We start from the raw sequence: 24,971 nt of genomic DNA, 5'->3' as shown, positions 1-24,971 counted from the left end.
GCCAAAAAAATAAATTTTGGGAAAGGTTTTATTCAAAGAAAATTATAAAGACATCATTTAGGATCATAGTTCATGTTCACCTTGTCTTCTATCGTGGAATGAAACCACTGGGAATACGAATTCAATTCGTAGGAAACAAAAAAAGATTTGAAATTTTCTGTTAATTAATGATAAATTCATAATTCATTTTTGCAATAAACCAGTGGAGAGGCATTTGTTTTTACTAACTCTTCACTACATAGCATTGTCATTACGCAAATTTTTAGTGCAGATAGTGTCTTATTAGGACGATACCTCTCAATATACGATGCAGCAGAGAACTAAGTCATCTGAATGATTGTGGAATGAACTAACCTGGAATATGAATTAGATTTTTAGAAAAAACAAAGTATAACAATTAGTTTATGACATTAGATCCATACCTAATTCTTGTTTACTAGAAAACTGTCGAGATTTTGCTGATTCTTCAAAATGTTGCAAAAATGCAACCCAATATTTGGTAATATAAAATTCATAGTGCACATAAGGACTTAGGATGATGCTCCTTAGTGTATGATGCGACATTACTCCATGCTTTCAGTATTTCTCTGATTGCTTAGCTGTTACCTCCCCGTCCTCAGACAAACTCTCCTCCACAACTTCTTCCTGTGAAACAAAAGACAACTCCATAAGCTCTTCAAGAATCTACTTTTCCTCGCTCTTCAGGATAGTACAGATCGTTAATGTCGAATCGAATGTCGTGTCATTTGTATGTGCATGATAGATCAGCAATGCTGACTCCTTCATTCTCACTTTCGAATGATTTCACTTTTCTTTTCTACAATTATTTTCATTCTCTTTGGACTGTCTTCTTGTGGCTTTTTCTTACAAGACATTTTTAAAGGTATTCATAAATTATTATTGAACTGTGCACAAAAAGTCACAAATTATATGCCTGGACACAATTTTGGGCAAATGTGTGATCACTAGCGACACTGTGATACAAGTGGAACTTGTGTTAAACACGATTGTAAACAGCCAGTGCAACCAGTCTGGGAATCCTTATTCCTCATTATTTGGGAATCCCCTCTCTCCTCCTCACTCATTGTGCAAAATATCACTCGCTAAGTGAGCTATTCTTGGGTACAATATTTTTGCTTACTTTACAAATTACTTTCTATCTGAGGTGCTTGTTAATGAGCTTCCACTGTAAGTTTTTTTCTTTCAGAGAAATTCTCAGAATATTGATTTGGCATTTCATAAGTTAGTAAACGAGATGTTTATGAAGCCAATCCATTGTGATACTCTGATTAACCATGCAATTGTCAAATTCAAGAGATAGGTAATTATCCTTCACAGAGTTTGAGGTTGCTGGCAATACTCTTCAACTTGTGGCTACGATCATCAATTTGAATTCACTTTGCAAAGCTGCAATATTTTTTGTCAACTTTTTGTCAAAGTATCTCCCTATTTTGTCTCAAATTACTGCCAATCATTTCCAATCATCATTCTATCCAAATGTTTGGCTAATGGTTCAACAATGTCTCTACAAGAAGATGCACCATTATTGTAAAATGCCTCCATCTGAACTGGCATAACCTACCAGTACTTGCAGTGAAGTTAATGTGCAATCTCCACGTGCAAGTCTTTGGAGAGTTTATATGATGTATCTTGTAAGTCAGTGCCACACATTTCTGCTTCACCTCATCATTCATGCACATGCAACCTGTGATGGGGTCTTGCCATCTCCATCTTCACGTGGCATCATCTTATAAACCTGCATTTCCATTCTGTGAAAATTAAATTGGACGAATAAGCAAATAGATGGCATTTTGTATTTTTCATTTTCAGTTTGGATAATGTCAAACATTATCCCAATACAAAACTCCACATTGGATATAAAGAACAGGATAGCTCAAAAAAGAAGACATTTATGAAAAAATAATTCCTTAATCCTTAAAGAAAATATGATTACAAACAAGAAATAGATGGAAAAATATTTATTTTGATTCTGGCATTGTACGTATAGATAATAGACATGGACCATAGGAAAAGTAGACCTGAGGAGATTAGAAGCATTGGAAACATGGTGCTGGACATCAATGAATCGGTGTTGAATATTTTTCGGAGGTATCTCGGTCCCTACTTGAGGTACTTTGTGGAGGGCATTTTGAGTGAGTACGCCGTCCATCGGATGGGATGTTAAGCTGTGGACCCCTTGGCACCTTTCGTTAAAAAGTAGGCTAATGCTGACTCCAGGTTTCTCTCTACCCTTCATCCTTTCCTGTCCATCCCCTGTGGTGCAAATGAACTCAGCAGTCAGTCGCCTCCCCTAAATACTACTACTACTGGAGGTGAATGCTGACAACAAAATGGTATACAGAAGAATTGAAGAGGAAAAGACAATACGGTGGAACTTAAAGAAAAAAAGAGCAATGGATTGGACAATCTTTAATACCCAGTGTTTTGTAGAGAATGCAAAGGGAAGAAACTTGGGTGGTGAGGTATCATGAATAAGGCTATCGAGCCCTGGCATCAGTCAAATAAATTGAGATTTAGTACAAGGGAGCATGTGGGGCATTACAGAGAATTAGTGTGGGGGTTAGGAAAGGATTGGGGGACTGCATTGCCTAATCTTCATTTAAATTAAAATTAAAAAAGGTTAAAATTCTTCATGAACTTGCAGACCAATTTCTCATTTAACCTTTCCATCCACCCGGCATCCACAAATGCCATCAGGACAAGTGCTAGCAGTTCCATTTGTTTCCATTCACTCCATGCTATAATCACTGCATTGTATCTGAGGGCATCCTCTTAGATTACAGAGTCCAGCCTTTGCAACCTCTGATACTTTCAAAAATATGAAAATTCATGAACTTAAATGGCATGGTGATTACTTTAAGATTAATTTTATTTGATTATCATTTGAATACTTTTTTTCTGCTAATCTGAGATTGCAACACGAGAGATGGTGTTTGGTGCAAGTTCGATTGCAGACAAAACAAAAATGGTAATTAGCAAGTATTGGCACACATCTTTCTTAAAGAAAATATGTAATAATTTCTTAGTGCAGCCAGTCTAACGTGAAATTATTTCTTAGCTTCAAAAGTCAAGATAATTGAAAAAATTAAAAAAAAATTATTGCAATATATGTTTTTAAAAATTCATTTTGCTTTTGCATCTGTATAGAAAAGATAACAAACATTAATCCGTTTAAATACTTCACTTTGTATAGGAGTCATTGACTTCAGAAAAGGTGGACAACTGATGACATTGTTGACCTTTGATTGTTCTAAATTCTTTGTAGCAATAATATTTCTGAGAGATTATATTAATGGATAAAATTTAACATGACTCTTGAAAAGTCAATTGTAAAGCAACAAGTTGATAATGTATATTGGGGCCAGCATTTCTATTTAAGTTATTTTGTCACTTGTAATTGATATGAGGTTACGTTAATAAGCATTGTATTGTGAGGTATATTTCCATTACCAATTGATTGAGTTTGGTAATTAAAAACTGGTTTTGTTTAAAATAAATGAGAGGTTAAGCAAAATTTTATTTGGTTATAACATGAAAATAAAGCTTTATTAAAAACAATTTTTGGCCTGACAGTTTTACATGGCTGCCTATTGAAATTAAAATGTGGCAAAGTCTTCTAAATTTACTCTATGGCTTCTTGACTCTTCCCTTTTGAAAAGGTAAATGCAGCATACTTCAAAGGCCTTTGGGCATCTCAGTTCTCTCCAGAGCATACAGTTAAAGAAGTGTTCTACGAGTCCCGTTCCAAGCAAACACTTGTTGAAATGATGCATCAAAAAGGCAATTTCAATCACCGTAAGTATCACTCCTGCTGCATTAATATTATTCACATCATTGAAATATGTCATTCACACAATTCTACTCAGGTAGGGCAATGTTCAGACATTTCCCTACTGTGCTCTTAACTTAACAGTTGTCACCAAAGGTGACTAGCATGCACGTTGATTGTTGGGGAAATCCAAAGCTGTTTTAAGAACCTAGTCACATCTGGAATTAGCTGAAATGGGCATATGTTGAATTTTTAACATTAGAGCAAAATTTGTTCATGGTTTATACATTGGGCACAATATTTCACATTTTGTTACTGCCTGTGATTTTAAAGAGAATTATTCCAAATACAGATTTTCCATATAACAATTTCATTAAGTGTATATTTTTCCGTAATGATTTCTTATGTTAGTAGAAGAGGATGATTTACTTATATTTCAACAACTGCCCACTCCCCTGCACCAACACTCTACTACAAACTTGCAAAAAAAGTCATACATATTTATGAATTTCATTCTCTCCCAAAGTCTCTTTTTAAACTCTCCCTTGGCGAACAACATTCAGTTAGCTATAAAAATACTTCCCAATTTCTGCATTGACATTCATTGCTGGATATAACCCTGTTATTAAGAGTACTTACTTATTGGCTACCTTGCACTGTCTCCTTAGTTGTGTCGGAGCGTCTTGGAGCCCAGGTGCTGGAGCTGCCATACACTGGAGAAACAGCTAGTTTGGTGATTCTACTTCCACCGTTTGCACTTCCTGATGGCTTGGAGAGGACTGTTGCTCAGCTGAATGTTGATGCTCTCAGGGAAGCTTTGGCTCCTGGCTCAGCCCTTGCACGGCCACTCGAGGTGGCAATTCCAAAGTTCTCGACTGAGCAGAGACTTGATCTCAAGCCAGTGAGTATCAATTCACTAATTGGGATCACTGTTGGAGATGAAAACCAAAACGATAAAATTTTAAATTATGTTCAAATAAAACAAGCAGGCATCAGATTTATATCTCAACTGCTTGTATATAATGCAGCCAATGACTCCTATTATTTATCTTTTAGTTCATGTATTCATGGTCAGAGAAGGAAGTTTTATCAAATATATATATACACACGAGGGTAATCTCATAAGTACTGTCTCCAAATCAATGGGGCCACAGGGAAACTGTTCGTATGACTGTTGGTCATGCTGCTAAGTTTGTTGCTTCCCCAAAAGATCTGCCAAAAACTTGTCCTGAAGGTCTTGACGGATGACCAAGAGCAGAGTCGAGTGTTTCTTTGCAAAGGTCTTCTACAACGGTATTGGTACAATTCCCCAACCCCTTTATAGTCCTAACTTGGCACTAGCAGACTATATCCTATTCCAAAAAGTGAAATCCTTCCTTAAAGGACACCACCATGGGACCCTAAAGTACCATCAAAGAAGCTTCCAACCTTCTAGCCTTCAAGTTGAGGATAAACTGCTGGCAAAAGTGTGTTGCCAATCAGTTTATGCTCTTAGGAGAATTTCGAAACACTGTAAATTTATCGTTAATAATTTTTCTGAAACTTTTCCTGACTTGTAGATATAGATAAATAGATGAAGGCCTTTATTTTGGTGGAACTGAGACCAAATGGTCCCTCCTTCCCTTTAACCCATCGTTGTGTACATACTATAATAGACATGAAATTTATTATTAAAAACCTGTAGTGACTGGACAAAAGGAAGTACATAGTGAGTAGCTTCAGGTGTGATGTGGTGGAAGTCGCGCAAAATGAATAACTGATTGAAGCACTTGAGTGGAAAAGTGCTTCGATCAGTTATTCATTAGGGAGTCTTTTGTTCAGGCAAACTTGTGGCCAATATAATTAATTTGTGCCCTCTTTGCTGTTCTCCTCTAGACCCTCACTCACTTGGGCCTGGGGTCACTTTTCAATGAAGAAGCTGACTTCTCTGACTTTGTTGGAGAAGATGATTTGACCAAGAAGAACATGACCGGACCATCTAGTAGGAGGCGGATTGCATTGGATGCAGCTATCCATCAAGCCAGGGTAGACATTGATGAAACTGGGACAGAGGCGGCTGCAGCAACAGCCCTCTTCTCTTTCCGCTCATCAAGACCCCTAGAGCCAACATCATTTGTGGCCAATCATCCTTTTGTCTTTCTTATCTATGACCGAGTTGCCCAGAGCATCCTCTTTGCAGGCGTCTTTCGTTCCCCCCGGGGCTAAATCAGTGCACCAGTGGAAGCAAAATATTGATTTGATTCCCTTTTGGGAATTTTTCATTTCACTCTTGGCATTGTTTTAGTTTGACACTTTCCAGTGGATATGATTTAATAAGAGGTGGTGGAGAATGGATTCAAAAAATTACTTCAAATCGTGAATTCTACCAAAGACTATTGAAGAAGTAAGAAAGACAAATAAAAAGGACAACAATCAATGCTCTTACCTTTGCATTTGGTGATGACAATAATAGTATTATCTAAAGGACAATTTGCTATTGAAATGAGACTGTTCTGTGTTCTGATATGATGATGGAATATTTATTCACTTGTAGTTTATAATCGCCACAAAAATTATGATATTCCCCATGCATTCATAATTCATATTCATCCACTTAGCTTTCTTTTTCATTTGAAATTGCTTTTAATTACCCAGTGCTGAATGGTAGCTGCTTTCCTGACATCAATGACTGATAAAAATTGCAGTGAAACCTCGAACAGTAAGCTTCATTCATTCCGCAATCTTTCTTAAAAAGCAAGACATTCGTTCAGTAACAAATTCTCATGTATAAATTAAAGTAGAATACTAAAATGATTTCCATGCCAAACAATAAACTAAATCCATGGTTTATTCAAAGAAAATTATATATACATTGCTGAGGATCGTGGACCATGTTTATCATTTCTTCAATCGTGGCATGAAGCAACTGGAAATGCAAAATCTATTTGTAAAAGCAAAAGAGAATCAAAATAAATAGCTAATCATTTATGAAAAAATAATGGCTTAATGGCTTCTTAGAATAAATTTTTCCAGAAATATTTATGATAAGAAAATGAGATACATAGAGGTGGCACAATGTTTGTTTAAGTATAAATAAAATCATTCTGCAGATATTTCTTCAGGAATACCATAGTGTTTCTAACATGTGGCATTAAATTAGTTTCAGATGTCATTCAGAATGTCACCGCTCCATGTTCATTCTGAACATGGAGCGGTGACTTATGATATGATTCCACCTTCTATGTAGGTTAATTAATCCTAAATAAATTTAATTGTTACATTTTTTTGTATAAATCATAATGAAACACTTTCTGGTTGACATGTTTTTAATGTTATAATGAGTGTTTAACCTCTCATGTCATTTTACTACATTATATTGAAGTGCAATGCAGTAGTAATGATTTTTAAGCAAAAATTACTTCTTTCCTATCTTACTCCTGAAATCTGTGAATCACTGACTGGTCTCTTCATCTCAGTCTGGCATTTCCTTATGAGGTAACTTTCGCAGTGAATTTATAGGTAACAGATCAAATAACAGATGAATTAATTTTTGAGGTATCTGTGGAGGAAAATTTCAAGATAACTTTCGATGAAACTTTCATGGCCAATTTTGAGGTAACTGATGAAGTAGCTTATAAGGTAACTTGCAAGGAAATGTGCAAGGTATCTCTTGCGATAACTTTTGAGGTACCTTCGAGGTAATTTTTTGTCATTTTTCAGGTAACTTTCATATTAGCTCCTCCAACGCTGAATGTTTTTCAGCACTTCCGTGTTACGTCGACGAAATCATCTATATATATATATATATATAATTATTATTATTATTAAAATTACACATGTGCTGATAGACATTGTCAGGTGGCACACAAGTCCCAAATAATCGCAAAAGATAATAGATAACATCAGACTTCAAAACACAAATCTCTTTAACAAAACCAGCGTATCCCCATCCCATTTACAACCATTAAAGAGCAAGAAAAAAAGATAAATTAAAAAAATTAAGCTATTACATATAATACAATACACCACACGTCAATCAAATTATTACATATATACCTTACATCTATTCTTAAAAGTATACACTCTGTTAGGAAAGGGCTCAAATATTTTTGCAGGTTGTATCGTATAATAAAAGAATACCTAGGAATAGTCTGTACCTGGCATGAACATTTTTTCTTTTTTAAATGTGTGATTTGGCAGTTATTAATTTGGAACCAGTTTCATGGTGTTTAATTTCTGCAGTATTTCTACTCTCAGGAGCTCGTTGTTACCATTGCTTCCCCAGCAGATAGCAGCAGGAAGATGTTATGGGCTCACATATATATATAATCAGATTTATGGGAAATATGTGTTGTTCACTGCTTAATCTTAAACTTTTGAGCCCCAACTAAATACCATTACGTATATAAAAAACCACAAACACAGAAATCAACCCGAAGGTCGGTTTAGTAGGTGATGGCAGAGATCACCCAGTACTAAGCCCTATACGGCGTGTGAAAATTCAGGGAAGGGGGGGCCAGTTCCTTTCCCTGTGCCGGTTATGGTTCCCCAGGAAGACTTGGTACCCGAAAAATTACTTCCGCTTGGATGGAGCTGCAGGTGCCCAGAGTGCCTTGCCCGGGAATCGAACCCGGGACCCTCCGGTCAGCAGTCCAACGCTCTACCCCCTGGACTACCGCGACCAATCATTCCGATTATATTAAATAAAATAACATACTGTACACAAGGACTGTCCTATTAATACGTGAACTGAGGCCATCAAACCTTTAATTTGCAAAATTTAGCCTACATCGATTTTGTCCCCCTTAAAGTACTTTCCATTCTTTGCTATGTACTCATTCCATCTTCTTTCCCATTGTTTAAAGCCCCCTTGAATCTCATCTGCAGTTAGGCTTTTTAATTTTCTAGTCGTTCCTTAGGTATTGCGTTCACATCTTCCCAGTGATGTCCCCTCATGACGTTTTTGCATTTTGGGAAAAGGAAAAAGTCGCAGGGGCGAGATCTGGCGAATGAGGATCAAGGGGATTGAATTTTGCTCCAACAACTGGCGAAAAATCAATGATGAATGGGCAAAATTTTTGAAAACAATTGTTCAAAGCCCAAATGGTCGGTTTAAATAGTGTGCACTGTTGATTTACCTAATATCAGGTCATCAGCTATCATTCGTACAGTTTTTCAATGATTGGTGAGGACAAGAGACCGCACACGATCGATATTGTCGTCAACACAGATGATTGAAGGTCGTTCCGGCCTTGAATCATCCCTGGCGTCTTGTCGGTCATCTTTAAAATACTTTGTCGATTCGAAAACGCACGTTATCTTCAGAGCATTATCACCTTAAAAGCTGTAAACATTTCAGTAATTTCTTGATAAATTTTACCCCACTTCACCGAAAAAAACTTGAAGTTGCTCGTCGATTTCCGTTTTCGACATTCAGTTAAAAGTAGGACAATAAAACATATCTGGAAGCACCATAAACAGAGCTCGACAATCCGTTGAGCACAGAAAGCTAATTTGGCCTCAGGAAACTGGCGCCTAGCCAGTGTGCTAGGGGCCACAGGCCTCGTCATGGCCGCAAGATCGCATCAGATCGCGCACCCTCACGCACTATCATTATTTTTATATTACTTCCATCGATATTGTAAAAAATAGATAATCTAATAACAATAATATGTGAAACAGTTACCGATAAGTGACAGGAACTCGAAGAGCATGCATGTTTTTGCTAATATTACGATTTACCTATAAACTCTTTCGTTTAGAGCCCAAACGGAACAATATTAGAAGAAATGAAGGATTAAAAAGGGATAAATTAAGGGCATAAAAATAAAATTCGCCATGGTTACTGTTAAGTGAAAGGAATTAATCATATTTTTCAGTTCCCGTGTTTTTCCTAATACTTTCATTTGTTTATAATACGTTCCAAATGGAACCCAAAAGGGGCGACCTTTGAACAAATGTGACATTATTGAAATTACTAAGTAGCATACAATTTAAATGTGTCTCAGTTTCCATCAACTGAAATGAATTCATTATATTGTTTCAGTTTCGTTGTTTTTGCTAATATTTTGGTTCGTTTATAAATACTTCCAATAGAACCAGAGGGGCGCAATCTTGGAGCAATTGACTGTTACTTACTAAGTATGAAATTGAAATGAGATGATTTCCGTTACGTGATAGGTATAAATCATATTTTTTAAGTTTCCGTATTTTGCTACTATTTTGATTTGCTTCTAAAATCTTCCAATTAAGACTCATGAAGGGCAATCTTTGAGCAAATGTGAGACACAAAGATATTAATATTAATAGTATATGTGCCATGGTTTCCGTTAAGTGAGAGTAACATATCATATCATTTCAGTTCCCGTGTTTTTGCTACTATTTTGATTTGTTTATAAAATCTTCTAGTTGAGACTCATGAAGCGCAATCTTTGAGAAAATTTGGCTTTATTGACACATAGTTATTAATATTAAAGAATATGTGCCATGGGTTTCGCTAAGTGACAGGAATTAATCATATCTTCTCAATTCCCGTGTTTTCACTACTCTTTTGATTTGTTTACAAAATCGTAAAATTAAGACTCATGGGGATCGAGATGGTGCGAGGGCTAACGTACTGGCTTCCCACCCTGAGGGCGCGGGTTCAAATCCCGGCGGTGTTGAATATTTTTCAGAGGTATCTCGATCCCTACTTGAGGTGCTTCGTGGAGCGCACTTTGAGTGAGTACGCCGTCCGTCGGATGGGACGTTAAGCCGCGGACCCCTTGGCGCCTTTCGTAAAGAGTAGGCTAATGCCGACGCCGGGTTTCTCTCCACCCTTCATCCTTTCCTGTCTATCCCCTATGGCGCAAATGACCTTAGCTGTCGGTCGCCTCCCCTCAAAACTACTACTACTACTACTTAAGACTCATGAAGCGAAATCTTGGAGAAAATCTGGCTTTATTGACACATAGTTATTAATATAAAAAGAATATGTGCCATGTCTTCCGTTAAGTAACAGGAGTTTATCATATTCTTCAGTTCTAGTGTATATACTACTATTATGATTTGTTTATATAATCTTCCTAATAGGACTCATGAAGGGCAATCTTTTAGCAAATTTGGTTTTATTGACACAAAGTTATCAATTTTGAAAGAATATGTGCCATGGTTTCCGTTCAGTGACAGGAATTTATCATATCTTCTAAGGTCCCGGGTTTTTACTACTATTTTGATTTGTTTATAAAAATCTTCCAATTAAGACTCATGAGACGCATTCCTTGAGCAAATTTGGCTTTATTGACACGTAGTTATTAATATTAAAAGAATGTGTGCCATGGTTTCTGTTAAGTGACCGGGATTTATCATATCTTTTCAGTTTCTGTATTTTGCTACTATTATAATTTATTTTTAAAATCGTCCAATTAAGACTATTGAAGGGCAATCTTTGAGCAAATATTAAAAGAATATGTGCCATGGTTTCCGTTAAGTGACAGGAATTATCAGATTCTTCAGTTCTAGTGTTTATACTGCTATTATGATTTGTTTATATAATCTTCCAAAAAGGACTCATTTAGCGCAATCTTTGAGCAAATGTAGCTTTTTTGGCTAACATTTTTTTTAAGGTAATCTACCGGTTAAGGTAGGTTTTTCGATGGACACAACTACCAAACCAACATTTTATTACTCCCAACAAAACACAAAATCCATCATCCTACTCTATATAAGGTCCCTCTTCATCTCTGAGTACTTTCTTCCTCCCTTCATCCCATCCAACATCCCTATCCTGTTCCTTCCCTTTCCTCGTTTACCTAACATTCTCCCCTCTATTACAGTCTTCAACATCCCACTGCCGGTCAACACCCCCTTCATCCACTTTTCCTGCCTCCATAGGATTTCTCCCAACAAACCCCTCTCTTCGCCCTCCATACCAAGTACTTCCTCGTTTGTTTTCTTCTCTGTCCATTCTCCTTCTCCATTCTTCTCCACACCCACATTTCAAAAGCCTCCAGTCTACCTCTATCCTCCAGCTTCAATGATCACGTTTCCGCTCCGTGTATAGCTACGCTCCATATCAAAGTTTTTACGAGTCTTTTCTTAACATCCTTACTCAAAGTCCCCGTCATCAACTCCCTCCTCCTTGTGAAAGCCTCTTTGCCTAGCGCAAAGAGGCTTTCACAGGCTTGCGTCCCTACTACTTTGCTTGTGTTGGTCCAAAACACTACTGAGATACGTAAACTATTCTACCTGCTCTAGTTTTTGCCCTCCTATTTTAATGTTAAGCTTAGCCTTTTTCTTTCTAGAAAATCGCATAACCTTTGTTTTATTAATATTGATTCTCATCCCATACCCGTCGCACTGAATTTCCAATTCACTAAGCAATGCTTGCAGCCCCTTGGCTGACTGACAAACTAAACCTTGGTCATCAGCAAACCCAACTGATTTTACGAATTCCCCGCCCGCTTTCATTCCTACCTCCAGTTCTTCCCATACCTCTTTAATCATTTCCTCTGCATACAGGTTGAACAGCAACGGTGATAATGGAAAACCCTGCCTTACACCTCTTCCTAACACTGCCCAACCGGACTCCCCGTTTCCCACTCGTACCTGAGCAGTCTGAGACATGTACAGGTTGCGGATTAGCCTCCTTTCCCTCCAATCTATTCCTATTTTCTGCAGAATACCCATTAGTTTTCCCGATTCACTCTATTAAACGCTTTTCTGAAATCTACAAAACAGGCAAATACCTCCTGATTGTGTTCTATATTCCTCTCGATTAATAATTTCATTACTGCAATGGCATCACGGGTACCTCTCCCCTTCCTGAACCCAAACTGATCATCCCCTAAGTAATCATTTGCCCTACTCTCTATCCTTTTGTTTATGATCCTAAGAATAACTTTGGCTGCGTGGGATATCAAACTAATTGTCCTGTAGTCCTCACATGACGTGGCCTTTACCTTTTTCGGAATGGGAACTAAAACTGATCTCACGAAGTCTTCCGGCCAGATTCCTTCCTCATAAATACTACGGATCAGCCTCTTCCTCCCACATTTTTCTAAACATTTCAATAGTTCCACGGGAATGTTATTTAGTTTCGTCTCCCTTAATGCCCTTTCTATCTCATTGCCTGCCTAAGCTATCCCATCCCATGCCTGGACCTAAGCTATCTTCCTCTACGTCATGTTCCTTTTCAATGTCTAACTTTGTTGGTCTAAGCTCTTTACTATACAGTTCTACTACATATTCCTTCCATCTCCCTTGGATCTTTCCTGTGTCAACTATTACCTTACCTGCCTTATCTCTAACTGCTATCGTTGATCTCCCTTTCTTACTTCCCGATAAAGATTTAACTTTGCTGTACAGCGCACCGATTTCACCCTTCCTCTGCAGACTTTCCATATCCTCGCACTGCGTCTTCCACCATGCTTCCTTTGCTTTATTTGTTGACCGCCTCAATTTATTGTTCAATTCTTTGTACTTCATTTTGCCTAATTCTGTATTTATATTCTTCCATTTTCGCCGCTCATCCATCTTTGTAATCATCTCATCCGTGATCCATGGTTTCCTAGTCCTTTTAGTGTTTGCAGTTCCAATAGTGTCTTTTGCGGCTTTAGACAACCCTTTCTTGATACATTCCCATTTTTCTTCGATAGTACTTAGCTCTTTACCATCCTCCATGATTTCCTCATCGCTTGTTTGTACTCCTTCCTTTTCAAACCATTTAATGCTTCTACATTCCATTTTCTAACCCGCCGCCCGTGCCTTATCTTTTTGAAACGAACTCTACATTTCATAACAACTAAATTGTGGTCAGAGTCCGCATCCGCTCCCGGGAAGCTGTGGGAATTTATCACACTGTTCCTAAACCTGTGTCTAACCAGGATATAATCTAGCTGATATCTTTCTGAGTCACCTGGCATTTTCCATGTATACCTGCGTCTTTTGTGGTGTCTAAACCAAGTGTTGGTGATAACTAAGCCCTGTCTCCTGCAAAACTCAAAAGATCAATGAAAATTTTCAAGGATTGTAAATGTACCATTATTTCAAAAAATTAAGATTAAACAACTTTCTTTTGTTTCAGAGAGAATGTTTGAGACGATTAAAAGGCATTTAAAAATTTTTAATTTTTCTCATTTCACCATGAAAACTGCCAATACCCCCCTTTCGGCTTCATTGCGAAATATTCGATCCTAAAAAATAGAATCAAAATCATTCCAAGGTTTTTATTATTGTTCATTGTTACCAAATAAACCAATGAAACTAAGAAATAATTCAAAACGAGAAAATAAGGCCGTAAAGAAGGTCAATGAAAATTTTCAAGGATTGTAAATGCGCCATTATTTCCAAAAATTAAGCATTAAACGACTTTTGTTTTTTAGAGTGATTTATTGACACGATATAAAGTCATGAAATCCCTTTTTTGTATTTTTAATTTTTCTCATTTCAAAATGAAAATTGGCAAAACCCCCTTCTTTGCCTTCGTCGCGAAATATTCGATACTGAAAAATGAAACAGAAATCATTCCAAGGTGTTTATTATTGTTCATTGGTACCAAATAAATAAATGAAACTCAGAAATAATTCAAAACGAGAACATAAAGCCGTAAAGAAGGTCAATGAACATTTTCAAGGATTATAATTGTACCATTATTTCCTAAAGTTAAGCATAAAACGACTTTCTTTTGTTTTAGAGTGATTGTGTGAGACGATTAAAAGGCATTTAATCCATTTTTAGAATATTTAACTTATCTCATTTCACCATGAAAACTGCCGATACCTCCCCTTTGACTTCATTGCGAAATATTCGATCCTGAAAAATAGATCCAAAATCATTCGAAGGAGTTTATTTTTGCCCAAATAAACCCAAGAAACCCAGAAATAATTCAAAACGAGAAAATAAGCCCGTAAAAGAAGGTTAATGAAAATTTTCAAGTATTGTAAATTTATTATTATTTCCAAAAATTAAGCATTAAACCACTTTCTTTATTTTTAGAGTGATTGTTTGAGACGATATAAAGGCATTAAATCCCTTTTATGTATTTTTAATTTTTCTCATTTCACAATGAAAACTGCCAAAACCCCCTTCTTTGGCTTAATTGCGAAATATTTGATCCTGAAAAATGGAACAGAAATCATTCCAAGGTGTTTATTATTGTTTATTGTTACCAAATAAATAAATGAAACCCAGAAATAATTCAAAACGAGAAAATAAGGCCGTGAAAGAAGGTCAATGAAAATTTTCAATGATTTTAATTGTACCATTATTTCCAAAAATAAAGATTAAACGAATTTCTTTTGTTTTAGAGTGAATGTTTGAGACGATTAAAAGCTATTAAATCCATTTTAAAATTTTTAATTTTTCTCATTTCACCATGAAAACTGCCAATACCCCCCCTTTGGCTTCATTGCGAAATATTCGATCCTGAAAAATAGATCCAAAATCATTCGAAGGTGTTTATTATTGTCCAAATAAACCCATGAAACCCAGAAATAATTCAAAACGAGAAAATAAGGCCGTAAAAGGTCAAAGAAAATTTCCAATAATTGTATTTGTACCAATATTTCCAAAAATTAAGCATTTAACTACTTTCTTTTTTTTTAGAGTGATTGTTTGAGACGATTAAAAGGTATTTAATCCATTTTTAGAATATTCAATTTTTTTTTCATTTCACCATGAAAACTGCAAAAACCCCCCCCTTTGGCTTCATTGCGAAATATTCGATCCTGAAAAATAGAACCAAAATCATTCCAAGGTGTTTCTCAGTTTTTATTCTGACAATACTCGTTGTGTTACTGAATCATGTTATAGTTTTTGGCATTGAATTTCCTAATCTTTGTCCTCTCTTACGGATGTGGACTATCGTATAACCATTCTCCTAAACGGTCTCCGGTTTCTTCATAAGAAATTTTAGCGACTGATCTTTTCATGCCTTATCGCCATTTCCTAGATTAAATATTTTTCAATCTTCGTTGAGGTCTTCCAACATAAGGTTCCGTCGTGAGAGTATGATTCCTGCAGATCTAACTTGAACGAATTCCATATTTTGCATGACCTCATTTTTCTTTTCATTATAACAATGAGAACCTTCGGTATGCTAAATATGTAGCGCTGATTGTGTCTTCTTGTGATCTTCTACTCCTATCGTCTGCTTTTACTCTTCAGTTCTGTTTTTCAAGAGATAGCCTCGCCTGTTGCTTCTTTCCTGGCATTCTCAGCAATTATCACCCATAGAAATCGCATTTGCACCTTGGGAAAACTCCGATTCCCCTTCGGCTTCCTTGAACTAGGTTTCTTGACTTCTTTAGGCAGTGGGACATCATGAAAAAGACTAACGGAGTGGATATAAGCTACCAGCTTTACCACTGAGAAAATGTGCCCTTTATTTTTCGTGAACAACTTTTATGCTTGATCATTTGGATCAAGTTTAGTCGAGGATATTACCTATTTTGGAAATGCACGGAAGAATTGTGCAGGGCAATGGATCTTTCAGAAAGAGATAAGTAAGGTAATGGAGGAGAAGGCAAAGCGTATGGAAATGAATACAAACGATGAAATGTTAAGAAAGGGAGAGGATTGATTAATGGGAGCCATCTCATCTCTTTACCTCCATATATGCCAAAGGAGGCATATATGGAGGTAAAGCGTTTTGATGGGTGAGGGTCTGCTGAAGACATGGATTAAGGAAAGAACATTTGACAAGCAAGGCTGAAAGAGAAGCGGACAGGCATACTGGACGGAATGAGGGAAGGCAACATATATGCGGAATTGTAATAAGGTTTAATGCCATTTGAGGCCTCAGGATGGGTCTTGTGAGGCTAGGCTAAGGAATGTAGTGGTTTGGTCTAGCTTAAACGGTAGTCTATCCAAACAATATTGTTCACCAACTCAAATGTCTACTTAATTTATTCCTGGCAAACCGTTTTGGTAAGCACAAATTATACACCTTCCGCCAAACTTGTTCGATTACTATTTAAAAAAAAGAATATATAATTGATGAAATTCCATGTACAAAACATAGTAATATATAAATATGAAAAAAAAGAGTAATAATTAGTTCGTATATCATTATTTCTACGCATAAGTAACAGCTCCGATAATTATTAAAACTAGAAAATGGTGCGAAGAGCATACAAATTTCGATCTCCATGCAATAGTTTCTCTGAAAATATTTCAGAAACAATCGACAGCAATGCCCTCTCCTCGCCCACAATTGTATGTGGCATGCATATTGGTAGTGGAATTTCTGTATTATACCCAATTCCCACCCTCTTCCCTCGCTCCCTCCCTAAGGCCCAACCTCTTCATTACCTCCTTCCCTAAAGCCCACCCTCATCCCTCCCTCCCTCCCTAACGCCCACTTCCTTCCCTTCCTTAACGCCCATACTCTTCCCTCCCTCCCTCCCTCCCTAACGCCCACCCTCTACCCTTCCTCCCTCCCTAACACCGACCCTCTTCCCTTCCTTCTGCCCTAAAACCCACCCTCTTCCCTCCTTTCCTCCCTAACGCCCACCCTCTTCTTTCCCTAACGCCCACCCCCTTCCTCCCTCCCTAACGCCCACCCTCTTCCCTTCCTCCCTCCCTAACGCCCACCTCCTTCCCTCCCTCCCTCCCTCCCTAACGCCCACCCTCTACCCTTCCTCCCTCCCTAACACCGACCCTCTTCCCTTCCTTCTGCCCTAAAGTCCACCCTCTTCCCTTCCTCCCTCCCTAAAACCCACCCTATTCCCTTCGTCCCTCCCAAATGCCCAACTAATTTCCACCTTCCCTCCCTCCCTCCCTAACAACCACCCTCTTTCCACCCTCCCTCCTTAACGCCCAACCTCTTTCCTCACTCCCTCTCTAACGCCCACTATCTTCCCTTCCTCCCTCCCTAACACCCACCCTCTTCCCTCCCAAAAGCCAACCCTCTTTCCTCCCTAACGCCAAAGCCCTTCTCTCCCACCCTCCCTAATGCCCAACCTATTTCCACCCTCCCTCCCTCCTTAACATCCACCCTCTTTCCTCCCTCCTTCCCTAACGCCCACCCCCTTCCCTCCCTCCCTAACGCCCACCCCCTTCCCTCCCTAACACCCACCCTCTTTCCTCCCTCCCTCCCTAACGCCCACCCCCTTCCCTCCCTAACGCCCACCCTCTTTCCTCCCTCCCTCCCTAACGCCCACCCCCTTCCCTCCCTCCCTCCCTAACGCCCTCCCCCTTCCCTCCCTCCCTAACGCCCACTCATTTTTTTCCCTCCCTCCATGACGCCCAACCTCTTCCCCCCTCCCTTCCTTCCTAACGCCCACCTTCTTCCCTCCCTCCTTTCTAACGCCCACCCTCTTCCCTCCCTCCCTCCCTTCCTTCTTAACGCCCACCCTCTTTCCTCCCTCCTTTCTAACGCCCACCCTCTTCTCTCCCTCCCTCCCTTCCTTCTTAACGCCCACACTCTTTCCTCCCTCCCTCCCTAACGCCCACCCTCTTCCCTCCCTCCTTCCATCCCTAACGCCCACCCTTTTCCCTCCCTCCCTAATGCCCACCCTCCTTCTCTCTTACCTCCCTTCCTTCCTTCCTAACACCCACCCTCTTCCCTCCCTCCTTCCATCCCTAACGCCCACCCTCTTCCCTCCCTCCCTCCCTCCCCTTTCCGCACTTACCTTTTATGCCACTGATTCTCTGATGATCTGGCCTTTATACCCCAGGCCTTTTTTTTTACTTACATTTTCTCTATTCAGGTTTTGTCCTGGCCAATTCCCATTGATCTTCTGCAGCTGTTTTAACCGAATCTTGAGGGGCCGTCTTCATCTTTTCATTAGGAGAATAAACTTCATCTTAGGCACTCTTTGAGAGTTTCATCCGTGGCACCATCCTGCTTATTTGATATTTTTAGATCAGTGCTACGTCAGTGGCCGGTGCTTGCTAAGTGCTGTCTGTGGCCAATCACGTCTAGTGTTTGGTGGGAGTTCTTTGGGAGCACGTATCAGGACAATATGCGGATCCGCCATAAACGGGTGGTTTAGAATTCTGATGAGTGATTTAAAGAGAGGAATTCTATTGATCCATTTGGAATATACCGCATGAATTATGGATCTTCGGGAGAAAATTTGGCAATAAGAATTAGATAAAGTCCAGACAAAATCCGCTGGATTCATTAAAAATTGTTATGATAAGATCACAAGTGTAACGGTTGGTTGAGAATTCAGATGAGATATTTAAAGAGAGATTTTCTTTTTCTCCAGTTAGACACCTGCCACCGTCCTCTAAAGTATTCACCCCAAGGTTTAAGGCCTCATTTTGAGGAAGCAATTTTTATCAGAATGGGGGATGCTTTTTTCTTCTACATATAATTTGTTATTCGCAAACCAGGTGTTGGTATGCAAAGATGATAACTTTGTAAGTCGAGGCCTGGGTCGTGTTTGAGTGTATGTGGAGGAACAAAGTGTTTTCTTCCTCGAAATGACTCTTTGTCCCCAACCACCTTACTCCCCAATATTTTCTAACCCCTTCCATTCCTTAAACAAGTATAAATATTATGTATCATATGTTGGATCTTGTCTTGCACCTGAATATGGTTCGATGAACTGAAACACGTTGTGCGTTACAAATAAATCTGGAAAAGTGCAAATATGGTTTATCTCATAATGACAAATATCCACTACATGTTGCCTGAACTTTTTGAATATATTCGGAACGGTAGCATACCTTATCAAGCCAAACTCTTCGTAAATTATCTGTTTAATTCCATATGGCAGAACTAAACAGAAATGTCTCAACCTGGACCTTACCCCCAAGTATGTGAACCTAACCGACAAATCTTCATCAAAAGCAGCTCATCATACTGTGATCTGCACCAAGAGAACCTGGATTATATGAGAACTGAGAGATTGGTACAGTAAGAGGGATGCCTACTCACATTACCTCCATCACCTCCTCATGGAACTATCATCAGCTTCACATGTCACTCAGTGGCACTCTCTTTATGACCATGTTAAATCTGTGGGAAGTGAAGTCTCCTCCAAAAATTATTCCTTTATAAACAAAAAACTACATTATTTGCTGTGTGGATGGGGAAATGCAACTCATTGTCCCAAGTGTAAACTCAAAAGTGATTTTAAGTTTCATCCTGAAGTAGTCAATTTCTCTGATTCTTCCTTTATCGGCTCCAAATTTTGACTACAGAAAAGGCTTTAAGTTTGCCCCTACTCAGCCTCAGGCACAACACCCCTTAAAATCTTTGATAGTGGACTGTGAAGTTGCCCTGCATTCTGAACATACAGGTATTAAACAAAATGTTAAAGGTATTATCACCTCCCATCTTGACAATGGAGACAGTGCCCGCCTCAAGAAAGTGGGCCTACTACATAACAATGTGTTAATATCCTTCATGCAGAAAATAGAAAAAGAAAACCTGATCATCTCTAAAGCAGATAAAGGGAATAGCATAATAATCTTACACAAACCTTTTATCGAAAAATGTGGCCATGTGTTGACAGATAAGTCCTTTGTGATCCTCCCTCATGACCTAAATACTAGGCTCCAAAAAAGTGTAAAAGCAGCTTTGTCCGCAGGTTCTAAATTGTTCTCAGAAAGTTTTATTACAAGTGAATCTTCTACCTCCTAGATTTAATGGCTTCCCGAAATTTCATAAAGATAGAACACCCGTTCGCCCAGTGGTATCATGCATAGGCTCACCATCATACAAATTAGCCTCCAAACTGAATACCACTAGTTTTTCTACTAGTTTTTCACTAGTTCCACTAGTTTTTCAGCAAAATATAGTGTAAAGAATTCCATTCTCAAAACACGTAATCTTCACCATTTCTCTTTGCCTCCTAACTCCAAACTAGTTTTCTTTGATGTAAAAAATGTACTTATCTCTGTGCCCATTCAAAAAACCTAGTTAAAAAGGATTTACCAAGAGACATCTTGCGCTACTACCTACTAGAACTACGGCCAACCTATCATTACTAATATACTCTACTGGTATTTCTATTTGGACCACACCATCTGCTGTTGGACTGGGAGTATATAACAACTAGACAGTTGACTCAATCTTTTAAAGACATGAACCTTGTGTTTATAAAAGAACACCAACTGCTCATGGAAATGTGTGCCAACCAGAATTACTTTTTATTCAATTATGTGTGCTATCATCAAAGGGAGGGCTAAGCAATGGGATCTCCTCTATCCACACTATTAACAGAAATATTTATGGGCTATTTAGACTCACAAATATAGAACTACGGCCAACCTATCATTACTAATATACTCTACTGGTATTTCTATTTGGACCACACCATCTGCTGTTGGACTGGGAGTATATAACAACTAGACAGTTGACTCAATCTTTTAAATGCCCAACACCCCAAAATTAAGTTCACCATGGAAATCAAATCTGGGAGAGAGTTGAACTCTGTTCAACTTTCCATATCTATCATAGATGATAAACACAGTGTTGTCATGTACAGGAAACTATGTCACAGTGATGCAATCATTCCTGCCACCCTATGAACCAGAAAGTGCCCGTCTTCCATTCAATGATCCAACAACTTGTTACTTTACCACTACCACCAAAAAATGTCAATTCTAGACATTATAAATTCAATAGCAGTATCCAATGGCTATCGTGTAAATATTGGAGCCAATCTCTTAAAGAATAATTGAAATTGAAAGCTATTTCATAGTAATGCTCTGTTAGTCCGACACCAAAAAAGCCCAAAAAGTGGCATCGACTATTTTTTGAGAGTGATCTTCCGAATAACATTGCCCAAAAATATATTAAAAGGAAATTATATATCTCTTTTCATAATCCGCATCCTTTGCCGCAGCAAAGGCAAATTAGAACCCCTCTTACAATCCCACATTTATCCGGTGAAGTGTGATTCCTGAGATATGTGCTACATTGGGCAGACCGGAAGAGGTTTCGAAGCCAGAATAAAAGAACTTGAAAGATGCTGGCGGACTTTGGATGAATGGATGGCTGAAAAAATGTTCCAAAACTGTACTAGACGGGGAAGGATGAATTCAAAATAAAATATTTTTATCCATGGTGCCATCAGTAAAAGCCATTTGAAAACTAGAACAGGTTTCAAACATTTCTAGCGATTCATTATATTTGAAAAAAACACTTCAGAGATTTCTCTTTCCAACATTTTTACACAGACTAAACTCAAATTACTTCCCAAAATCAACACCCAGCGAAAAGCTAATGGACATGAATTCGAAACAGGCGAATTTGATATAATGGACATGGTTTTGCTGTTGAGGCATGAACCCTGACCAGTACGTCTCTAAACTTTCCGATAAAAAAAGGGACGAAAAATTTAAAAAGGTATGGGGAGAAATGGACATGAAAGTCTTCATTAAAACATGAAGGCTCGCGGAGAGAAAACCAGGGCGACAAATATGGAATGAAGGACATTACAAGACAAATCATGGTTCAGAAATTTCTCACAAAACAAGAAACGTTTGATGTTAAGTGTTTATTTATATTTAAGATAAAAGATTGGAGAAATAGGAGACTGAAACCACAACATCGCTGCCTGTGCAAAATTCGAAACAAATTATGTTTCAATTCAACAAGGAATATTTAATCATACACAATGGAAATGTTGAGCTAAGGCGTTACTGCAGAATACCTCGAATATAATTCCGCTGCAAGACTCAACTTTGATAGTTAAACGGAGAAATTCAAGTGAGTTCATTAAAAACATTGAAAAAAAGCGTAATTGTAAATTAAATGCTTTGAGTAGACCAAAAAGTATGAGTAGATCACTTATTTTTATTATGATTTCTGAGATTTTCTCTAAAGATTAGAGAACAAGCTCAACAGTGAAGCTCCTCGATTGATTGAATTCATAAAAACAAAACGATCCCGGCGGAGAGTTAAACATTGCAATTGTTCTCCGATTGATGTGACTTAACCGATTTCTGATATCAGAAAGTAGTGGTTTGATCTCATTCCTTGGCATGAGAACGGGCTATTGGCATGAGTCGCCCCTTGAGAAGAACACATTTAAGGGGGCCTCAGCATTCATCAAAGAAGTCGTCTTATTTCGCTCCCAATTAATGAGTAGAGGGATGTCTTCGTGTTTAACCGCACTGAGATGTAAAGCGGAATTTGGGAATAATATCTATTACTGTACATCACGACGCGTGCGAAAAACTAGTAATTGAAATTTTGAGTAATGATGGCTGTCTGTTTTGATTTAATTTACAAAAACAAAAGTAAACGACCCCATCAGAGAAATAATCATTGCCATTTTTTTCCGGTTCTGGCGAATTCTGATCGCGGAAAACTGAATTGCTGTTTGCCCACTGTTTATTAATCTTTACAAATGAATTTAAGACACATAGGAAAACACTAAACTCACTCACCAGACCCACTCCTAAAATGCGCAATCTCACCACTCCATCTTGCCTGATGTACAGAACAACGTCCCACTACAAATGCTTCCATTTACAAGGCAAAATGCATGAGAGCTTACATAAAACACGCTTTTGTTTCACTGATGACCTAACTTTGTCTTCGAATATTAGACAAGAGGAAATATTAGATCGAATGAATCAAAGACTATGCGTCTGGATCGCACAGTCACTTCAAACCCTGAATTTCCAATCAGGAACATCAATTGTACTACTCGTAAATTCTCTATAAACATAGAGTATTACGACATAATTCCGCAATTATTCCCAAAATTCTTCACTTAATCTGGAATTCATTGTTTCAAGTACCCGAATATAGCCCTCTCCCAATTAAAGAACATTTCGACTTGGCGAGAAAGCCAGACCCGAGTATCGAGACCTGAGAGAGTCTAAACAGTTTGATTTCCAAACAGTAGAAGGGAAATACGTGCAAGGCTATTTCTAGTTGTTTTCATTTTGTCACACTACCAACGTTAGGGTTTACAGGACAACCCAAATGTTAGATGAACATAGCTATCCCTACCACAAAGACAGCAACACCGAGAAAACTAGTGGTTACTAAAATTAATGAGATAAATGTGACACTCACCACTGACGGTCTCCAGGGTTCCTCAATCGCACACCCTGTCCGACATTTTTTTCGAGGAGGCCTAAAATAAAATCAGCAAAATTATAATAAACCGGACAAAATACGATTCCCCATTTCTGTAAATCTAGGGAATGATCTATGTTTCTAGTAGGTAAGATAATATTCATGGTTTTTCACATCGAATTTTTAAAATTAGAGCAAACTTATAGTACGCATGATCAGTTACATCTCTCTCTGCATGACAAATGCGACCCAGCGTCCCGCCACGAGATGGTTTCCTACCCTTAGATCGATCGTGATGGCGGGATAATGTTATTCCGAAGACGACCTACAAAAAAAAACAAAAATGAGAACATTATTAGCGACAATGGCTGTACCATATTCTTTTATTACTACGAGGAAACGAAAATTAAATTAAATTCTACGACAAAAAAAGTAGTCGCACGAAAGTTTTCGTGAAAGTGAAAACGAAAGGAGTCGCTGGGCACGAAGCGTTAAACTTTCGCAAACAGGGCAGCGAATGGATTCCTCCCGGCGTAGAGAATTGCAGTTAAAGTATTATAAGTACAACTGTAAATGCGTCCATTGCGTCCGTGCAATACTACCAGCAAGACGGCGTGTTAGGTGCGGCAAGAGGGGGGGAGGGGAAGAGAGTAGGGGGCGCGTGGTCCTCCTTGGTTGCCGTGACCGGGCGTCCCCGAACTGAAATACCACGATTAAATGCCGCACGCATGGAGGAGCGTGAAAACGGCTGATCCCGGAAAGAGGGAAAAAACTATGGTATTATTGATTTAATGGTATCTGAAAAAGTAAATTGAAATGGAACGAACATCTCGTACCTCTTATAACGGATTGATAAATGAAATAAACAAACTGAAGTAAGAGTTGTTTTTGTACTTGTCATCTTTGGTGATCAAGGAAGTAAACATTACATGATATTCTGCCTAAACTAACACTCCCTCAATGCGGACACGGATGTGCGCAATACAAAATGGAAGTAATCTTTCCTTTTTAAACCGACAAAGTACCTGTATGTATGCAAAGTTTCGGTTGAGCGGTAAAGTTGTGAATCGAACATCATGCTTCTGTTCGACAGGCAGAGTGTATTGGGTTAATATATTTAATTCATGTACTATAGAATATAAAATGGCAATTCGGGTATGGCAGATGATAGGAAGGGTATGAAACATCCGAAGCATGTATGTCTTTTCTGATTTCATTGTAAGTGCAGCG

The 24,971-nt window shown here is 38.4% G+C and overlaps 1 protein-coding gene across 2 annotated transcripts in view; it reads left to right on the top strand.

Annotated features, from left to right (window-relative positions):
- LOC139689304 (serine protease inhibitor 88Ea-like) overlaps nucleotides 1–7,063 on the top strand; it is a 56,442-nt gene extending 49,379 nt beyond the window's left edge. For both annotated transcript variants that reach the window (XM_071586378.1, XM_071586376.1), the window contains exons 5-7: nucleotides 3,681–3,816; nucleotides 4,459–4,691; nucleotides 5,666–7,063. In XM_071586378.1, the coding sequence (XP_071442479.1) occupies nucleotides 3,681–3,816; nucleotides 4,459–4,691; nucleotides 5,666–5,995 (699 nt within the window). In that variant the 3' untranslated portion in view covers nucleotides 5,996–7,063. The remainder of the gene's footprint in view (nucleotides 1–3,680; nucleotides 3,817–4,458; nucleotides 4,692–5,665) is intronic.
- The last annotated feature ends 17,908 nt before the right edge of the window (nucleotides 7,064–24,971 follow it).

Source organism: Hetaerina americana, unplaced genomic scaffold (genome assembly GCF_022747635.1).
Source record: "Hetaerina americana unplaced genomic scaffold, ioHetAmer1.1.p SCAF_22, whole genome shotgun sequence".
In the NCBI taxonomy this organism is placed as follows: domain Eukaryota; kingdom Metazoa; phylum Arthropoda; class Insecta; order Odonata; family Calopterygidae; genus Hetaerina; species Hetaerina americana.
Note: the sequence above shows the minus strand (reverse complement) of the source record. Positions and strands in the feature narration are given on the sequence as shown.